We start from the raw sequence: 20,530 nt of genomic DNA, 5'->3' as shown, positions 1-20,530 counted from the left end.
AACAGCTATCACCTTATGAAGAAGATATAAATCAAAGGTCTTATATTGATCACCGTATTAGAGTGCTGGAGTCTCAGCCATGGTGCTTTGCATAATCCTTGGACATGGGTTGTTTTCTTCTGCTTTCCAAAATCTCCCTTTTTCTTCCGGATGCAATGGTTTTCTTCTTTGCTTCCTGGTCCTATATTGCTGTGTAGTTTTGCAGTCCTTCATTAAACAGCTGCCACATTTCATCCCCGGAGAGGCTACGTTTCCCTGATGAGTGAAATAATTTGTATGTGTGGCATGAAGTCGAGAGAGCACTTTGGATTCTCTGTGGCTGATTGATTCTTGAGAAAAAGAAGGTATAACTTCCCAGAAGGGGTGAGAAGATGCCTGGGGAAAGGGTTTTGAGCCATTGGACAGTGTGTCAAGCCACCCCCCCCCAGTCAGTGAGTGCTGATTGAGGCACTGCTGCTTGCCTTTCCCCTTGTGCCCTGTCGATGAGCCTCAAAGCTGCACTTGGTTGACTGGCTATCAAAGAGCTACGACATAAAATCCATTGTACTTAATCTGTCCATCCGCTTACCTCTGAAATCTGAATGCTTCCTCTATCTGCTCTTCCTCCTCTCTGTTCCCTTTCTGTCCATGGCAAAGTTTGTGTGGCATCACTTAGGGACATGACAAAAACCTCTCAAGGGAAGGGAATTGTGAGTTTGGTATGCCCCACAAGGAGAGAACATTAAGTGTATCTTCTCAGCTGCCTCCCTAAGTTAGCAGGCAGCTCTTTCTCAGTCTAAAGAGCTCAGACAAGTTACAGGTGCAGGACTGAGTAATGTGCCTGTTCCTCTGCCTTTTTGCCTCTTCTGCTCTTGCACCCGACAGAAATCATGAGACATTTTCTCGTAACTTCTGCAGGCAGAAAGGCAGACGCGTTGTCATGTGTTTCTCCACTGAAATACAGGAAAGGAAGGTCTAAGGTTAAAGTAGATTTTGAGACTGTCTTCCCATTGTAATTGTGATGAACAAGCCAAGGCCAGTGGGCAATACTGAATGACGTTCTCTTCTCTGCAAGACATCTGGTTCATTTTCATTCAGGGGACTTCTTAAATGAGTATAACCTCACCTGTAGATAGTGCAGTCTCTCTCCTTTCACACCTCCATCAGGAAGACTTTGGAGCATTTGGGTCACTGGTTTTCCTCTTCCCTCCCATCAGGGCATCACAGAAGTCATTGTGAGCTGATCAGAGGTAGACACAATTCCTTCTCTTTGTCTATTTTGTTCTGATGATCTTTCCTTGTATTTACCAAGGTAAGTGCCTCAAAGGTGCATCTGCTCTGCAGAGAGTACCATAGTGTGACTCATGAGAACATGATAACTCATGGACTTTGCGATCAAGAGAGATTTTAAAAGCCTGGTCTATGGCAAAACACCCAGTCAGCTCCATTCACCCAGACAAAACAACTGGTCAAAACAAAGAGAGCCATTTCTTTGAGTGAATTTATCCTATCCTTTCCTTCTGCCATAAAAACAGAGGTCAGATCTAGCCCATAGCACTCAGATATGAGAGTGAGTATTCCTCAAGTCTTGAAATAGTCAGAAAGGCTTGATTTGATGCATTAGCAGGAGGACTCTTGAGCAATATTTACACTGAGATTTTGAGCTGGGCTTCCTCATAGTTCTTGGACAGCAGATCCATTCTGAGATCAAGGTAGCCAGAATAGTGTAGCTCCCTAGGACTTTGATTGCTTCTTTAAATTTTCTCAAACTTGCTGGAGATAGCAAGCTGTCTGGAGAAGCCCAGGGAAAAACATTCTTTGCTGTCTTCCATGGCTTTCTCCAGCCAGCCAGAGTGGAAAATTCAGTAACTGCAGCCTTTCAGTGGGATATTTTGCTGCCAGTATGTGCCAAAATAAAGTAGAGAAGCAACTGGTTTCAGTTTTTTCTAAATTGCAGAGGCTTTTGCTTGGGATAGGAGAGATTCAGGGTGAAAATTGAGCTCATATTTTTGTTCATCTCCCCCTTCGGGAAGGTTGTGTTGTGGCATCTTAGCAGAATAGGTTCCATGCAGCAATGAAACCACATACTTTGCTGATACTCAACTGGTCTCTAAGTGATGGCTAAGATGTAATTTAAAAAAAAATTGTCAACAGACTTACACTACTGCAAGTATAAGCCTCAGAGGTTTCTGGCAATCTATCAGGTATATGATGTTATTCAGCTCAGTGGTAGGACTGGACATTTCTGCAAATTGTCTCAGTGCCTGCGCTGAACTGTTCTTTCTTCCTTTTCTCTCCTCACCCCTCAAAACACCCTTTTACTGATTGCCAATAAAGCAACAGAGCAAAGGAGGTGATACCAAGTCTGTCAGAAGCCTGTGATGGGGAACAAAGTCTGTTATTATGACCACAGTAAGATGAGGTGGGAGCAGTGGGTGCCCCAGACTGCTCCTCTGGCAAGGTGCAGCAGATGGGGACAAATATGACTAAGGTCCATTATTGGCTGCTGCTGTTGATGCCCTGGGTAAAGAACTGCATGGCATGCTGGTGAAGTGAGCAAAAGGCAGCAGACACTGAAAGGAGCATGAGGAGGAGGTGGCAACCCAGGTTTAAAACTATGACATGGCTTATAATATACAGCAGTTCTAGCTTTCAGAAGATGCATTAGCTCCCTATAAATCACCGCAATCTATCTATCTATCAACCCCTCTATCTTACTCCATTTTGTTTTACTGGGAGGAGGAAGAGGAGTCTTCACTAAGCAGGATTTCTCTTGTGTGACAATGCAGCCTTGAAAAGCAAGCTGAGCCTCTCTCCTCTAAATGGAAGGGATCCCTGAGGTGAAAGCTCCCTTCAAACCAGGTTACTGACATTTACTTAATACCATCTGTAGCAGGATTATCATTAAAGCTGCCCAAAAGCACATTAATCTCTCTGGATCTGTCCAAGCGCTGGATTGTAATGGCATTTAATCAGAGAAGGCTTTGATTTCTAAAGACAAGTGCAAACACTGAAATATCTGCCTGTGGAACAGTTACTTATTCATGTGCAAGTGTAGCTGAGGATGAGCATGCAGCTAGGATATTAACAGTGGGAGGGAAGCCTGGAGAGGGGAGTTATCAAGAAATGAGCTGGCATGAATTTTGAGAGAAGACCACGCCATGGCAGTGGTAAGAAGGGGGGCACCTGGAAACTGGGCTGTTCCTTTTTCAAGACACAAGAGCATTTACAGTCTTGGTTGGGAAGATACATTTGGAAGAGGTGGGTAGAGGAGGGAAGGGAGGAAAAATAGACTGAGGGGCTGTCAAGACGTTTGTAGCATACTATATGCAGGAGAGAAGGAAGGATAGCAAGGCTGCTTAGAGCGTGGACTTTTAAATGAGATCTCAGTTGGCACAAATGCTCCTTTTGCACCCATTCTGATTTTACCTGATTGATTTAGAGAGACCTTGGCTGTATACAAATTTACCATTATCTCTGATCTGCTGCATGAGTCCTCCATGTCCCAGCTTGTGGATGCTCTGCCTGTCTCCGCAGAGGCTGCTGGATCAGCAGGCTGTGGGAGCTGTTGAGCTTACAGATGCACTCGTGGCATGTGCTGTATTGCCTCCAACTAACCAGCCAGCTCAGGTAGCCAAGTGGAGAGTCCCCCATGATCATCCTGGCTTGGACTTGAGTCAGGGAAAGGAAATGATGCCATGTACTGCAGCTCACTAAGAGCCTGGTCATGAGCCGTGGATGATTCAGAAGTCAGGAAAGCGTTTTGTCCAGCTGAGAAGTGAAAGGAAACAGCTTAGGTACTTAAGATGAGCTACTGTGTGCAATTATTGCCATCTGTCACCCCATCCTACCGTGGCTTTTTGCTTCCGTCTGTTACTAAATGGGTTCTGCACTGGAATGGTATCTCTTAGCTCGATAAAGAGCCCAGCTACCTTCTTATGGTTGACAGCTTTGTAACCTGAAATATGCTTTCAGTGTGGGATTTACCCTTCTGCCAAGAGTCAGGAGCTGCTGCCTTGTAGCTGCTAAAATTTAAGTGGGATTTCCCAGGGTGGGATCCCTTTGTCACCACAAGTGTGGCAACCTCTCATGCCACAAGTGTTTGTGCTTATAACACTCAAGTGTTAGATGAAATGGAGCACAGAGAAGAACACTGTTTCTGGGGAAAATGGCTATTCTTGCTCTTTGCACCTGCTGATTTAGTTTGGGAAGAGGTTTCCTTGCAGATTCTCCTACATTTCCTCTTGTCTGAAGCTTAATGAAAATTCACAAGGCACTGGTAAGCAAGGGTGATGACCTCCAGCATTTCCAGCTTCTGAACTGTGCAAAGACAGCAGGTAAAAGAGTTAAATTACACATGAACCTGTTTCCTACTGAAAATCAGTCTCAAGCATCAGTGTCAATCAATTGCTTAAGTCTCAGCAAGATGCTTTACATTAAATCCAAGGAAGTACGACTATGTTTGAAGCCAAGGGAAGATGATCCCCATGGCCATTTTTGGTCTGACAATGATTAGTTTTCTCTACCTGTGTGCTTTTGAGAATCTATAGAAACTTACCAAGTTGGTCCCTCAGTTCCTCAGGCAGATGAGTCAGAATATTTCTCCCCAGTTAAATGCCATGGAAGATGGGGCATTGAGCAGGAAAATAATTTCTTCATTCCCCAACAGAGAGTATGGGGCATGCTAGGAGTACGCTCCAGGAGTCCTAAAAACTATTCCTGTATCTTAATGACATCGTGTGTGTCCAGACATCACCTTGCTGTGATGCTAGATCAGTGCATAGTGATAGTGCTGCATTACAGAGCACTCTGTTTTGATCCTCACAACTGGATCACAGACGGCAGAGTGTGAAATTGGATCTCCTGTGTGTGACCATCCTAATCTGCTGTGGACAAGAGCCATTTCGGAGCAGAGACGCAGAGCAGGCTCCAAATTGCGACTATTCTCCATCCGCACCCTTTGCTAATTTGACACCAGTTTAATTGGGCAGGATTGCCCTAGCAGGATTAAGCAAACCCTTAGATGATGGCTGTAATAACAACAACGAAAGAAAGCAAAAACCCAATACACTCTTCAATCCAATTAACCTTCGATTAAGGTTCCAAAATCAATGCTATTATTTTGGCCTGAGGAGGTAATACTGAGCCCTGAGAAATGAGCTGCACAACGACCTTTACTTTTAATGAGATCAATAGAAGTTAGTGTCGCCATCTCTTAAAATAATTGGCAAATATTACAGCCAAATTAAGGCCAGAGACTAGTATCTGCTCCTGATCTAAAGAGACAGTCACAGATGGAGGTGGGACAGAAAGGGATGATGTCCTATCAGGCAGTTTCATCTGGGACTTATCGGGGCAGGCAGTGAGATCAGCTCTACAGGACCATGTCACAGGATCTCTTTCTTTGCTTTTCTTCTTCATGGCAGTTGGAAGCATGGAGCCAGGACCACTCCAGCTGGCTTACAAGGCCAGGAAAGTATCAGTGACTTTCCCTGGATAATTCAGGCTGGTTTGTTACATTGCAGCTACTCATGAACATGATATATGTGCCATCTTTTTACTGTAGGAGCATTCATAGGCTCAAACTTGCACGCATTTTTTCCTGAGACATTTCTTACTAACTATCGTGTGTTGGTGTTTGTAAAGATACTCATTTGTGATGGACTTTCCAGTGTTTTGTTGTTGTCAGGTTGCTCTGTCAGCTGGGTGCGCTGATTTGTTAAGAGGAGAGTTGCATACAGGGGCTGGTGTGTGCCCAGGCGTTTGCTGCTATGCGGCTGCATGCGAGGGAATATAATATGGGTTCATCAAAAGTAGCTCCTAATGGATCATGCGAGGGTAATGGGTTGTCTAGGCTTTCAGAACTGATGGCAGCAACAGTTTGCTGCTGTGGACATATACAAGAAGAAATATATCACTGCTGCTACCTGTACTACAGCTTGGGATCCTCTGAATTAGAAGACAGAAATGCAGTAGGTGTAGTTGGTAAAATGCTTGGTACACTGAATATAAGTTGGCTAACTAGAGAAGGTGGTGATTAGTAGGGAAATTGCAAAGTAGGTAAGAAACTGATAGAGGCAATTGTAGAGAGAAATTACCGTAGTGGAATTTTGTGAGGTTTGCTTTTCAAACTGATCTTATTTAATAAATTCAGTGATGACCTCGACACAAACAGAACTGTGTGAAGGAGGTTGTTGATGACACCAAGTTGGGAGGTTCTGTCATTGTAGAGGAGGACCAGAGTAGCAATAGCACTTGTGGCCTTGAGAACTGAAGTGATAGAAAGGGATAAAAATGAGCAATACCAAGTGAAAAGCCATGCATTTAAAAACTAATAAGAAGAGTTTCTTAAATATGCTGGGAGTTTATCAGAGGGAAGTGACATATTAGAATTAACTTTGGGATATTAGTCAATCGCAGGGTAAGTGTGTGTTTCTAGTACAGTGCGACTGTGTAAAAGGCAGGTTGACTCCTAGGACACATCAGATAAAGGAGCATCCTGTAGAAATGGGGCAGTATTTATGCTGTATTTATGCTGATAATTATCTTACTGGTAAACATATTGGAGTAGTAAATACTGGAGAGGGAAGGAACCAATTAAACTCTTGGGTTATGTTAGCTAAGGAAATGATTTAAACTGAACATCATTAAAATTAGGCTGGGATTTAGGGGAAAGGTTCTGACCATCTAAAGAGTGAATTTTTAGAACAGCCTCTGAAGTCATGCTTTCTGTCTTACTTATTTCCAGTGAACTTGACCAGTTCCTAGAGAGACTATGTGATACTGTACAATAACAATCATTAATGTCTGCTCTGCATTCTTATTTTCTTCTGTATTGGCTTGTAACTCATGTAGGATAGTTTGTGACATGTAGCATCCTTGCCATATTGAGTACATAAAATAAACTTTTACATGCTTAATTTGGTGAAGAGTTACTCCAAGTCTGGCTGTTATACATGTATCTCTCACTCCATTGTTTTTGCCCAGGCTTCTGACTCTCCATTTCCTTGCCTGCAATTCTGCTTCTTCCTCAGCTACATTTTTTTAAAAATGAAAACATTGGGCTGAAAATGTGTGGTTTGCCTGAGACAGTGTCATGGTCATGTCACGTAATGTGGCAATGGCAGGTTGCTATTTGCATTGACTGGTGAGGCCGCAGGCTCGCTTGGGGACTGTAGTCATGTTGTGGTTTAACCTCAGCCAGCAAGTAAGGACCACACAGCCCCTTACTCACTCCCTGCCCAGTGGGATGGGGGAGAGAATCAGAAGAGTCAAAGTGAGAAAACTCGTGGGTTGAGATAAAGACAGTTTAATAGGTAAAGCAAAAGCTGCGCATGCAAGCAAAGCAAAACAAGGACTTCGTTCACCACTTTCCATGGGCAGGCAGGTGTTCAGCCATCCCCAGGAAAGCAGGGCTCCATCATGTGTAACAGTTACTTGGGAAGACAAATGCCACCACTCCAAATGTGTGTCCCTCCCTTCCTTCTTCTTCCCCCAGCTTTATACACTGAGCATGGCGTTGTATGGTATGGAATATCCCTCTGGTCAGTTGGGGTCAGCTGTCCCAGCTGTGTCTCCTCCCAACTCCTTGTGCACCCCCAGCCTACTCGCTGGTGGGGTGGTGTGAGAGGCAGAAGAGACCTTGGCTCTGTGTAAGCTCTGCTCAGCAATAATGAAAACATCTCTGTGTTATCAACGCTGTTTTCAGCATAAATCCAAACCATAGCCCCATACTAGCTACTGTGAAGAAAATTAACTCTATCTCAGCCAAACCCAGCAAAAGTCATCATGTTCTGCTGCAGCATGACAGACAAATTTAACTTCTTTTAGGCAACAGCACACCTTCTGGCAATAGGCAAGGACATGCCTCTGGCTGGAGTCAGAGTCTGGTGTCATCCTGACATATCAAGCTCAGCTCTGCTTGCTGACTAGCATAGTTTTTTTCTTATGTGTTATGCCTAAATTATGCCATTCTTGATTACACACCCTCTTCTGCCTAGTTTTATTTCTCGTAGCACATCCAGTGCTACAACTGCTTCTGCTTCCTTGCTATTCAAACCTTCTAACATTGGTAGAATGCCCCTCCTCTGCCATTCCTCAGCCAACTTCAGAATCTTTAACGCTTTTAATCTTTTTCCCAAGTAAATTCCTCCTGCATCCTGCTCATTTATTTGCTTTTTCTGAACTCAGTCTGTGTAGTCTGTATCTCTCTGTTAATGAGGTGTGTGGAAGTGAATGCAGGATTCCAAGGGTGATTATTATTTTTTTACGATATGCAGCAGAACAGTGCTGGGGGACCCTGGTAATGATAAGGACCTCATTGTGTTGGACGATAAACAGGGAAAGGAATGATGACCTTTCTGTGTCATAACAAAATGCCTGGGTATTTACTTTGGTCTTTGCTTCCGTAAATCACTGCAACCTTTTGTCTAATTTGTGATGCACCTTCACCTTGAGGTCTTACACAGCCTAAATGCATGCTGAATTTCTCCCTTCTCCTGAGTAGAGGTTTTCACACGTTTATTTTCTCATTTCACCTAACTGCATTCTTCCAAAGTGAATTCTATATATGTTATTTATCCAATAGCCTTCTCAATAAGGATGGAATAAAGGCCCATAGAGATGGGGCACAGTACTGGAGAATTAATGTATGTAAAGGTTTCATGTTTTTTCCTAAACTTTTTCTCTAGAAACATGAACTCCTTTTGTCTGAAATATAATGATAGGTTGCTATTCACATATTGCACTCTAAGCCCTAGAAATACAACCTTCCTTTTTTGTTTAGAATTCAACAGTATTGGAGCTTTCTATCTTAATTTAATTTTAATCCTATTTTAGAGGTATGTCAACAGACAAAAATATGTGAAAATATTAGTGTGCAGCACAGCTCCATCTCTTACACTGGGTAATTTTTTTTCCAAAAGTAAGGACTGTTTATATGCTTATATCATAAATCCCAGTAACATATCTTCTGTATGCTAACTAAATTATACAAATTGCTCTTCCTTAAAGAAGCCATAAAGTCTGGTTTCAATGAATTAACTACTGCAGATACTCAAGGCTGCACGCTGAGGAAGAGGTAGATAGTACAGCAGGGAAAGTAGGAGGATGGGTATCTTGCAATGAAGATTGTCTTGTACCCGTGACCCAGCCTGTGGGTCTGAACGGGGCTGTGACCCCTCTGTTTTCATGGTAAGATGGAAAGATGAATCCTGAGCTGCTTTTGTGTTGCATCGTGGGCTGCAAAAGGCTATGGCCACAGATCTGTTTAGTAACTTGTCTGCTGATGGTGACTCAGAAGGGGAGACCTTCCCTCCACCTGGAGCCTACAGCTATGCCGTTAGATGCTGTTCTGAGGGTGGCATGGATAATGTGGTGAGAGGTGTTTTTGTCGGATCCTAAGATATTTGAGATTGGAAGGGACCTCTGGAGGTCTCCTGTTGAACCTCCTGCTAAGGCAGGGTTAGCTATGAGGCTTAGTCAGGGTGTTATCCAGTCATGTCTTTAAAACCTCCAAGGATAGAGATTGCACAACCTCACCAGGCAACTTGTTCCACTGCTTGACATTCCCAACCTGTGCCATTGCCGCAGCACAGAAGGAGAATCTGCTCTCTTTGAAGCAGCTCATACTCCAGTGCCCCAAATTAATAGCTTTCCAGGCTTCAGCCATGACCAACCAATAGGTTTGGAGCACTGCTAGCATATGTCCAGATGTGTGTTTCATGGGTATGAGGCATCACATTGTGCCCGAGATTGTCCACAAGTCCTCCTCTTCAATAATTCTGTGCTCTTCCAGGTCCCTGGAGGGCAAACAGCTGAGGCAGAGAGGGCAAAATGGAGTTTGCTCAGTGTGTGCACAGGTGTCGTGGTTGATGCTGTGATCAGTCATGATGTCCAAGTCCATTCCTCCTGGCGTGCAGGTCCTTGGGAGGCTGTGTGAATGAGTGACTGGCTTAACACGGACTATCTGGCACGTCCTTGGACTGTCAGCACGTGCTACTCAGCTCTTCTAGGAGGTCACAGCACCTGGTACTTTAGTCCCATCCACTTTTAGAGCTTGTAGATCTAGGAGACCTGTAAGGGTCACTTCATTTCTCCAGTGATCTGTGCTGGTGATTCAGAAGGGAAACATCATTCCCCTCAGTCAGTCCTTACAATAAAACCTGTGTGGCATTAGGGGAGCTGCACTACAGAAACCACAGGGCTGTGCTGCGCCACCTGTGTGGGTGATTCGGCACGGGGGCAACATTCTCCATCATTCAGCAGTGGCTCCAGGTCCCACTTGAGGGACAGAGATTTGTCCCACCTGGTCCTACAGCTGTCCCTGTTGGTGTGCTGCAGGAAGAGTTCCCATTCTTTCTCCTCATTTGTAGTTACTCAGGCACTATTCATAACGAATGCTCTTCTCAGAGGTGGCCACATTGCAGAGGTGGGTAAAGCAAGCCCTTCCCTGGCTGTCTGGTTTTCTGCAGGACGAGCTGTCATTAGTATCCCTGTTACCTCTTCTACCACCTTTGCTTGTGGGGACAGCTGCCTGTTTGCTGCTTACCCTGTGTGTCTGGGGACATGCTTGGAATCATTTATAATGATTGTCTTTTAATTGCTTGTTCAGCACTCCGCTGTGGAGCACCGTGCTGCTCTCTGATGGCAGGGATGGCCGGCAGTGGGATGTCAGGGCGAGGTTGCTGTGTTAGGGCATGGTGAGGGATTGATCCCGGGCCCTGGGGATGTTTGCTTGCTCCTAGGAGGTTTTTAATAACATCTCTTGGTGATAAGGAGCAGCGACATGGAGGGACACAGCAGTGACAAGATGATTTAAACAGCCTTTCTGTGCTGCTTCATCTTCACAGACATCACAAATCAGATTTAGCATGGGTCTGAGGAAAGGAAGGGGGAAAGTGGGGGACAGTGTGATGGAGGGAGGGGAGAGGAAACCCATGTTCATTCTGGTAAGCAGATGGACAGGCTGAGTCTCCTCCCACCCCTTCTCCACTGGGTCCTGCTGCCATCCATGGATGGAAACCAAGCCGTCTCTCACCCACTCCAGCAGCTCTTTCCATTCCTTCCCTGTGAATGCCTGTCTGCCCCTATCTGCTGTCTCACTTTCCTCCTCATAACCAGAAATCCCCTTTCCTACCCACAGGTATTTTTTCTTTTTTTATGCCAGGCAAGTGTCATTAAATAACCCCCGACCCCACAAACACCTTCATGGTGCCCCCTGCATGCATCCTTCCCTGAATGCTCTGGATCACCCTGCGGTAGATGCCAGCAGCCACCCTGTGCATTTGTCAGTGTGAGGAGCTGCAAGAGCTCTGCGTGGGGACATTGGCACGTACCAGACCCTCCTCCCCACAGTGCTGACACGCAGGAGCTGCCTCCCCTTCCCGGAAGGCACCTTGCTGTGGGTGGCAATATGTGACTATCTCTTGTCTCCTTACAGATCTCTCGCAACCTGGGGAAGCTCTACAGCGAAATGATCTTTGTGAACGGCTTTGTGCACTGTGACCCGCACCCAGGCAATGTGCTAGTGAAGAAATGCCCAGCCTCTGGCAAGGCCCACATTATCCTCCTGGACCACGGGCTTTACCAGGTACATAGCTATGGGGGGCTTCCAGGGCCTTGTGAGGCTGCCTGCGGGTGTCAGGCTGAAAGAGCACACCCAGATGCAGCCTTGCCCCCCCTAAACCCATATGAATACATTTTTCCTAGTTCTCTCATAACCCTCCAAGGATATTTCCTGGCTCTGAAATGGGGGATAGGGCACAGGGAGGGGGCACGAGGCTTTCCCCCCTGCCAGTTCCCTGTCCTCCGTGGACTTCTGGAGGCCATGTCTCCCTCCCCAGGTGCTGAGCGATTCATTCCGCATGGACTACTGCTGCCTTTGGCAGGCCCTCATCAAGGCCGATATGAAGAGGGTGCAGAAGTACAGCCAGCGGCTCGGGGCAGGGGATTTGTACCCTCTCTTTGCTTGCATGCTGACCGCCAGGTCCTGGGAGTCTGTCAACAGGGGCATTGACCGGTCGCCTGTCTCAGCCAGCGAGGTGGGTCCAGTGTGCCCTTCCCTATCGTGTGCCCTGTCTTCTCCTCGTGTACCTTTCTTTGTTGTAACCACTTGCACCACGGATATTGCAGTGATGCTGGGCAACCCCTGGCAGCTCTGTAGCAAATTCTGCATTGATAGCTGAGCTAGAAAAACCCAGGACTCCTTCTGCAGTGTGTTTTGTAGTGTCTGAACTTAATTTCCCAGTTTCACTTGTCAGGGGCTGCTTAAATTTTGTCTAATATTTTAATAGCTAAGTGTTCACCAGTTCTGGCAGGGGAAACATTTGTAGATCAGCCTTTTCTTAAAAAAGTGTTGAATGCAGCTGTGCAGGGAACCATCAAGGAGGACAGGTTAAGGTAGAGGAGACATAAAGGCTTAGTGGGAAGACATGAGAAGGATAATACATTATCACTGTTCATGTAAATGACTATCAGCACTGATACAAACTCCTAAAAACCCTTGGAAATTACGTCCCAATCAGAAACCCTATTAACTTGGAGTCAAGGTTGCTTAACTGCAGATCCTGTCAACTCAATCACTACAAATCTAGGAAATTGCCACTTACATCCTCCACCCTTTCCTGTCCACACATGCTGGGATCCTTCTCACACTCCTAACACACGCACACCGCCTTAAGAATAGCAGCGGCCCCTGCCACTCTGCTGCTGTTTTTAGAGATGAGCATATAGTGATGTGATTTCAGCCAATGGACTAGTGTCTGTAGGCAGAAACACGTTGTATCCTATGGTTTGTTTTTATCTGCACGCATTTGTAGTAGAGAGGATGAAATTCATTTAAGTAGCATTATAATATTGTCCTGTGAAATTCTCGTCTGGAAATTCCTTCAAGTTGGTGTTTCATTTTGATGGATATAGTGGAATTTGCTGTGCTGGCTTGCCATTATCCATAGCAATGAGTAGGTCAGACATCTTGGGTAATGGACCCCCCTGTCCCCAGTAATTTGATTCCTTCCTACCTGAGTTAATTTTCTGCATATCAGAAATAATATAGTGACTGTCTAGCAGATCTGTGCTTCATCTGCTGAGTTCTGGAGCTACCAGCTCCAGAAAAAAATTCAAAGGCACCAAAGCGAATCAACAGAGAGCTGGCTCCACCACTTCGAGGCCAGTGTTGAATCTGAGCTAGTAAGCAGCGTATCCTAAACTGGCTTGTGAAGGTTATGCCAGAGGTATAGCTGCGGCTGCATGGTGCCTTGTGTGGGCTAATGAACTTTGTCATTGAATTGAATTGCTTGTATGGAGCCAGCTTTGTTGTCTTTCCTACACGACAAAATTAATGCTGAAACTGGATAATCCTGCAGCAGATAATGGGGAGCTGAGCAGATTTGCTGTGGCATTAGGAAATGAGCTGCTGCTTGCCCTTACTTTAGAGGTGAATTTGAAAGATTGTATCGGGAGCAAGAGCCAAGCGCTGTGTAGGCAGGTGCCATCAGCGTGGAGCTCCAGAGAGCGTGCTTGTATCGACGTAAGAGTAGTCTGTGAGACAAGGAAGCAACACTCCTGGAACAAAATCTTATCATCTGTAGTGCTATGTCCAGTCCGGAGCACTGCATCTCAAGAAAGGTTTGCTGAAACTGGGGTGAGTCCAGTAGGAAGCTACAAGGACTAGTGGTCAAGCAGATGCAACCCATGAGGTAAGCCTGAGCAAGTTAGGGCAGAAAAAGTCTAGAAAAGTGTGGGTTGAGAAGAGTTGTAGTAGTGATTTTCAAATTTGTTAGTGACTGCTGTAAACAGAACAAGAAGTAATGGGTTTAAATTCAGCTAAGGAGATTGGGGTTAAACATGAGAAAAGCCGGATCTAACAGCAAGGCCAGTGAAATGCTGGTACGGATGATCTGGGGAGGCTGTGAGTCACATCACTGGAGAGTTTTAGGAGCAGGCTAGGCAAATGTGTGAGGATTGCCGTAGGTGTAGTTGTTCCTGCCTTAAGTCAGGGCCAGGCAGCTGACCGCTCAGGGTGGCTGCTAGCCTCATCTGATTTTATGATTGTGTTTTGCTGCATCCTGCAGCAGCCTCAGCGATTGCAGCCAAGGGGCTTTTCTCAGGTCCTGTGGCAGAGCTCATTTCTTCCTCTGTGCACAGGCTTCACCCTCAACAGAAAATGACAATTCTGATGACAGATCATGTCATTGTTTTGTGATGTGGACAAGCAGCTGGAGCTAAAAATAAAAAGAAAAGAAATAGAAAAGAAAACCTGTGTGTAGAAAAAGAGAGTAGGCTCTGCAGTGATGCTGGCTAGCATAAGAGATAATCAGGGAGGAATTTTCTGCCAGCAAATAATGGAACAAAACATTTAACGTTTAGGAGAGCTAAGCATCTTCTTGCTGAAGCTTTGTGTATTTGGTCAGTGACAGAGGCAGGAGGACACAAAGATTTATTTCTCAGCAGCAAAACAACCGTGGTGGTGTGTGAGCTGTATACATCTCTGACCATCACGACCTGCACACTCGATTTGTGCAGGTCTGCTCCTTTGAAAGAAGTCTGAAGTTCACAAAGAGTGAGTGTGAGATCCCATATCGTGATATATAGGCCAGCCATCCCTCATTCCAGAGGAGAGAAGGTTTTAGAGCTGTCCTTTCCCTTTCCCACAAAGGAACCTCCCTCCTGTAGGAAGTCATTTACTGCCCTCTGCATGTGTCCTGCTGGATTCTGGAGATTTCAGATATTCCAGGGACTTCTGTTTGGATTTGCTCATTCATTTCATGTCCTCTGTAGGAAGAGGTAGGGACACGATTATGTGTATGGGATCAGCTCCACACCACACTGTCCTACGTTTACTGTGATGGTGGCGGAACTCTCAGATCTAAAAACAGGCAGAAGAGTGGGGGTTGGCTGTCTTGTATGCTATGGTGGCTCATGTTTTAGATGTTAGAAAGAAATTCTTTACTGTTAGAGTGGTGAGGCACTGGAACAGGTTGCCCAAAGAAGTTGTGGATGCCCCCTCCCTGGAAGTGTTTAAGACCAGGTTGGATGGGGCTTTGGGCAACCTGGTCTAGTGGAGGGTGTCCCTGCCCGCAGCAGGGGGATTGGAACTAGATGATCTTTAAGGTCCCTTCCAACCCAAACCATTCTATGATTCTATGTTTGGAGGGGACCCCGTCTTAAGTCGGGGGGCTGTAGCCCATCAGTTATCACTGGGATCTTACAATGGGTAGTGTATTTGTTGGAATCTGGGGAACAAAGGAACATGAAGGATCACTCTGTGTCTGCCTTGGTCTTGCACTCTTTCCTTAAACCTTGTCTGCCTGCTGCCAGACAAGATATGGGTCTAGGCAGACCCTTAGTCTCGCAGATGACAGTCTTTGATCTTTTGGGTTAGCATGGCACTGGACTGCATAATGTTGTCTCACCTCTGCTGAGTTGTGTTGAGGACAGAGGACTAAACTGGGCCTTGGAAACAGCTTCATCAGTGTAGCATAAAGCCATCAGTTGCATTGCACAGCAAGACAAGGAGCAGCCTGGTTGTCACTGCAGCATGCGTCCACCTTCCTGAGCAGTCCTGTGCTACCTACAGCTCTGCCAGCTTTGGGGCTGGTGAGGTGAGACTCAGTCAGAAGGCTGCAAGGGCAGTAATGAGAGGTGGCTGCTGTGGGCTGCCCGGGGCCAAGAACTGAGATAGCAATCAGTGCCCTGTTCTCCTGAGAGGCTATTAATCCTGTCAGTGAGGGGACAGGGCCTTATCTCACTGAGGGGCAGGCGAGATATGGCAGGAGTGATCTATGACTGCTGTGAGTGCGTGGGACAGCCAGGAGTCTGCAGGAAAGCAGGACAAAGAGCTCTTTAGCTTCTGGCCTAGAGTCATGCTCTGGAAAAACATTGTCTCCTCCTGCCAAATCTCAGCTGCATCTGGACCTGGGTTTCCTATGCACTCTCAGCTTCTCTTTTCTTTCTCTCTGACATGACCTGGCTGGCTGCAGGATGTGGAGATCCGGTCCAACGCGGCTGCTTACCTACCCCAGATCACCCAGCTCCTCAACAATGTCCCCCGCCAGATGCTGCTGCTGCTGAAGACCAATGACTTGTTAAGGGGGATTGAGTCAGCCCTGCACACGCGGGCCAGTGCCAGTTCCTTCCTCAACATGTCTCGCTGCTGCATCAGAGCTGTTTCCACGTAAGTGTCTTCTCCAGGCACCAGAGGCCAGACATGGAGCAGCAGGGGCTGGCTGGCCCTGGGGGCGAGGAGCCGGAGTGGGGGGATCCCAGGGCCAGCTAGCCAGCCAGGGCCAAGTCTCACAGTAGTTGAGCAAGGCAAGCAGGGCAGACCCTGAGATGGTGGTCAGGTCCAATCAAAAGTCCATAGCATAATGCAACATCATGATGACAGGGCAGGTCCAAAGTCAAACCAGAAAGTCAATCTGTGGGTCACGTCTGTGGTGACAAGACAGGGCTGAAGTCAAGCCAAGAGGTCAGTATGTGAGTTGAGGTCCAGGTCAAGGGGCTTCACAGCAGAGCATGAGCTGGGAACCATTACTCCTCCAGTGTAGCTCAGGCAGGGACTGAAGGTGCAGGCCTGAGATTAACTGGAGCTCCTGAGCCTAGGAGCAGAGGGTTGGGGGAGGTCCCAGGCTAGTCAGGGCCATTAAAGCTTATTAGATCCCCCTACTCAAGGCCCTGACAAGGCCTAACTTGACCTCTTACTCTTAGCTGTGGACCTCTCCCCCTCATTAGCACATCTGCTGTGGTCCTGCCCCTGCTCAGTTACATGTCTGCCTCTGTACTGTTCTCATGCCCATCAGCCTCTCCAGAGGACAGGTCTGTCACCCTGGGGCTGGAGACAGGGATGGAGTTGGAGCCCTTAGGGTAAGGGTTTAGGGTTTGGCCCCTTCAAAGGAGGGGAAGGGGCTTCCTGCCCATTACAGGCATCACCACTGGGAAGTATTTGTGGGTAGGAAAGATCTCCAAGTTCACTGCTGCCAGTTTCTGCAGCCTGACTGAGAGGCTAGGGCTGACCATGAAGATCAGGCTGATCTTTAAAAGCCAGGAAGAGGAGTCGTGCAAGTGATTTCTATCTGTGAGTCTTATGAGTCAATGCACTTCTGCCTCAGATTCCTCCTCCTCGCAGAAGAAATAACAGTTATTTCTCTTGCTGATGAGGGACCTACGAAGGCCAGTTAACCTCCACTTCTAAAGAAAAGTGGAGAATTACTTTTCCTGGAATCAGGGCGTCAGGATTGCTGGACTCCTGTGAATGTGCTACCAGGAAGAGCTATGGGGGTGCACACCTGTCCCGATTAGCTGAAGTGAAGCTGGGCATAGAAGCAGAGGATGCCATGGCCCAGGGTCACTGCACACAGTGGGGAGAGAACCGGGCTCCAAAGGGAGCAGGCTGTCTCTTCTGCCAGATTCGTGCTAGGAAGGCAGTCCACAGCTCCTCAGGAACATTACTTGGAGAAAATTCCTACTCCAGGGGTCTCCACTGATGGGGATTCTCCAGAGGTGGGGCATTCCCCTGCCCTGGGGAGGGTCAGTTGTACTGAAGATGTAGGACAGGCCTCCTTCCTGCCAGCATCCTGCTGGATCTAATGCAGGTGTTTCTCTCATTCTAGGTACCAAAGGAGCAAGAGTCACTCGCTTTGCAGGAGGGCCCAGATCTCACTCTCAGAAGCCCTGAGCCTGTGGCAGATCAACTTGTACGAACTCTTTCTGTGGCTGAAGGGGTCCCAGCTGGGAAACTGGGTCATTGCTCTCCTGAGCCGGATGCACCATTCCACGTACTGACATGAACTGGTGGGAGAGGCCTGGGTGCTCCCTCCCTCCCTTCTGCTCTCCATGGCACATTTGCCTTTCTGACTGTTTCTGTCTATTCTGTGGGCTATTTTGGGGTCTTGTTCCACGTTACATGCTGCACTGTCCTTGCCTGTTACAGCATTAGCTTTCTCTGTGGCATGGAGAGGTGGTGTGGGTACCAGAGCTCTGCTGTTTCATGGTTTAGGAAAAGGAGGTGCGTGATACTGTGTGTCAGGAAGGGCAGGGTACTTTCTTTCCCCATCTGAGCAGGCAAAATTCCACTCAGGTTCCAGTGGAAGCAAAAGCCTCTCCTTGGCTCTTTCTTAAACAATCTTACAGAATTTAAGAGAATCCCACCCTACCTAGACTGCCCCAAAACATTTCTCAGACCCTCAGTCTTCTCAGTCTGATTTCTGTTCAGATGTGCAGAGAGCTTCTCAGAGTAGTGAGACCTTGTGGAGGGCTGGCGCTAGGGCTTCCTCTCCCAGCACCAGGGAAAGGGGACCTTAACGGTGAGAGTGGCAGACTGGGAGTCTGGCTTTCTGAGGTTCGTCTCCAGTCCTGTCAGCAAGTGCCTCTGTGTTTTTGGACTTTTCCTGGCCTGTTTCCTTGCAGGTGAAATGGGGGAAGGGGACAGTGGTCCTGCCTCTTTTCCAAAATTCAGGGAAGGCAGGAAGAATGACAGCTCAGGGCTCTGAAACTGCTGGTAATGTATGTGTACTGTACAGTACTGCCACACAGCAAAATAAATGTGTTGTATCAGAGACCTTTGGGGGAGCGATGTCTGGCTGTGCACTCAGGGTGACGTTTGGGCCTCTAACCTCAGTCCTGTTTCCATTTCTCCACTGACTGAGTGATGCCAGGCAGCACTGTTAACTCCTTGCAAGCCAAATGAAATGGCCTCTTGGTCTTTCCTCTTCCCAAGAAGTTTGTTCCACATCTGGGTCCTCCGGTGCTGCGTCAGATGTGTGTTGGGATGGGATGTGGAAGCGGGCGTCATTCTGCTGGGAGGACGCATCACTCCTTGCCACCCAGATCCATGCTGAGCCTACCTCCTCCCTGCCTGTGGAAGCACGCTGCAGCACATCTGTGAGACGTCACCATCCCTGTGCCGTGCATAGAGCATTTCACCTCATCACTGCCTGTGACGTTTCACCACCACTGCCTCAGATGAAAACCTGCCACTTGCTTGGTGGTGCAAGTGACAGGTCTGATGGCTCTGACTCTGCAGCTATGGGATGGCTACCAGGAAGACTCACCCAGAGGCCTGCTTTATGTGAGACACATTTGGGATACTGAGAGACATCCTTGCTGCTTGTGAGGATTCTTCTAGCCAGGAAGGGTGGATGGAGGTGACTGCCCAGATCATTTAAGCTTTCTCATAAACTGTCTTGGTGAAAGCGGACACAAAGGACAGGATGGGAATATCCCTCTACTGCTAGCAAGCTTGAAGGTTGTTACTTGAGCAAGCCACAAGAAGAGCATGTGCTCCTCCCCTTTGCATGCAGTTTCCCAGCTTCCAGGGTGTGAGATCCCACCTTGCAGTTAGTCCATGTGCATGGGAGGGGAAGCAGGGGGCGGAATGTGGGTGAGTGCGTGTGTCAGTGCTTGAGAAACCGATTCTCTTGCTGCCTGTGTGGGAGAGGGAAGGGATGTAATCCAGAAAAGGTACCTGACTGCAGGTGGGCTTGGGCATGATGAGTTAGTGACTGCGGAAGTGTGGCTTATGACAGTGACTCTGTGTGTGCATAAGCATGTAGGCACAGCTGGCTGGCTCAGGACTGTCAAGAAGTGGTGTGTGACTGGCAGAGTTGTGGATGGGGAATTACGGGATGTGGGTTTTTGGTCTCTTGTGCTTTCAATTGCCTGACCCTGGCATTAGTTCTCTGAGCCCTTCCTACTACGGGGACAGCAGTAGGAGTGATGTGCTCTCCCATCTTTGCTAAGAGCAAAAAAAAGAAACCCCGGTAAGACTCATTGTCCTCTCAAAGCTTGTCCCCAACCTGTGCCATGAACAGGTCAGTGATTCCCCTGACTTCTGGGTTGTGTGATGGCGTCAGGGAATGGAGTGGTAGTAATTGCAGTGACGAGACTCCTGAGTCGGCAAGGAGTCATGAGGGCCCGGGAGTATTGGTCCTGCAGCCTGTACATGAGTAATCTTTGTTCATGTGAGCAGTCTGGCTGAATCAGTGTCTTGCTTAGGCATTTACAGCTTGTAGGCTGGCCAGTGTGGGTGGGCCTGTCTTGTTCTCAGAAGTAGAGCTCTGCTCAAAAAATTGGCCCAGTGCACCCAGTGAAGTGCAGGAGACCCTCTGGCAATGGTCACCTACTGCACATCCTCATCTTGTAGCTGCCCCTGCAAATGCCTTTGCCCGTCCATGTCTGGATATACCAACCAGAGCATGGTCTGGGTCTCACCAACATCGGTGCATGAAAGCTCATTCCGCAGTGAGACCCTGGTCATATCCCTCATTTCCAGAGGATCCCATGTCATGGAGAGGCTCCCTGCAGCTGACGTTTGCATTGACTGCCAAGTCCCCAGCCTGCTCTCAGCCGCCATGACTGTTCTTTCACCCCTCCGAAATCTAGCCATGCGATGCTAGTCCCGCTGCCTGTTGGAGGTGCTGGCTCTAAAAGTGGTAGGGAACCAGCAGCTGCTCAGACTAGGTTTTGGCAGTGTGCAGCGGGCAGAGAGCAGAGTGTGTTTGGAAGAGCTTTGTCCATTGACATTAGTCTCTGCCGGGAGGCTGCGTGCTTCAGT

General features: G+C 47.4%; 1 protein-coding gene across 5 annotated transcripts in view; it reads left to right on the top strand.

Annotated features, from left to right (window-relative positions):
- The window catches only part of ADCK1 (aarF domain containing kinase 1), a 91,702-nt gene extending 73,167 nt beyond the window's left edge, over positions 1 to 18,535 (top strand). For all 5 annotated transcript variants that reach the window (XM_075753790.1, XM_075753787.1, XM_075753791.1 and 2 more), the window contains 4 exons: positions 11,420 to 11,569; positions 11,823 to 12,020; positions 15,960 to 16,153; positions 17,589 to 18,535. In XM_075753790.1, coding sequence (XP_075609905.1) covers positions 11,420 to 11,569; positions 11,823 to 12,020; positions 15,960 to 16,153; positions 17,589 to 17,760 — 714 coding nt within the window. In that variant the 3' untranslated portion in view covers positions 17,761 to 18,535. The remainder of the gene's footprint in view (positions 1 to 11,419; positions 11,570 to 11,822; positions 12,021 to 15,959; positions 16,154 to 17,588) is intronic.
- The last annotated feature ends 1,995 nt before the right edge of the window (positions 18,536 to 20,530 follow it).

The sequence above is a fragment of the Balearica regulorum genome, chromosome 5, assembly GCF_011004875.1.
Source record: "Balearica regulorum gibbericeps isolate bBalReg1 chromosome 5, bBalReg1.pri, whole genome shotgun sequence".
Taxonomy (NCBI): Eukaryota; Metazoa; Chordata; class Aves; order Gruiformes; family Gruidae; genus Balearica; species Balearica regulorum.
Note: the sequence above shows the minus strand (reverse complement) of the source record. Positions and strands in the feature narration are given on the sequence as shown.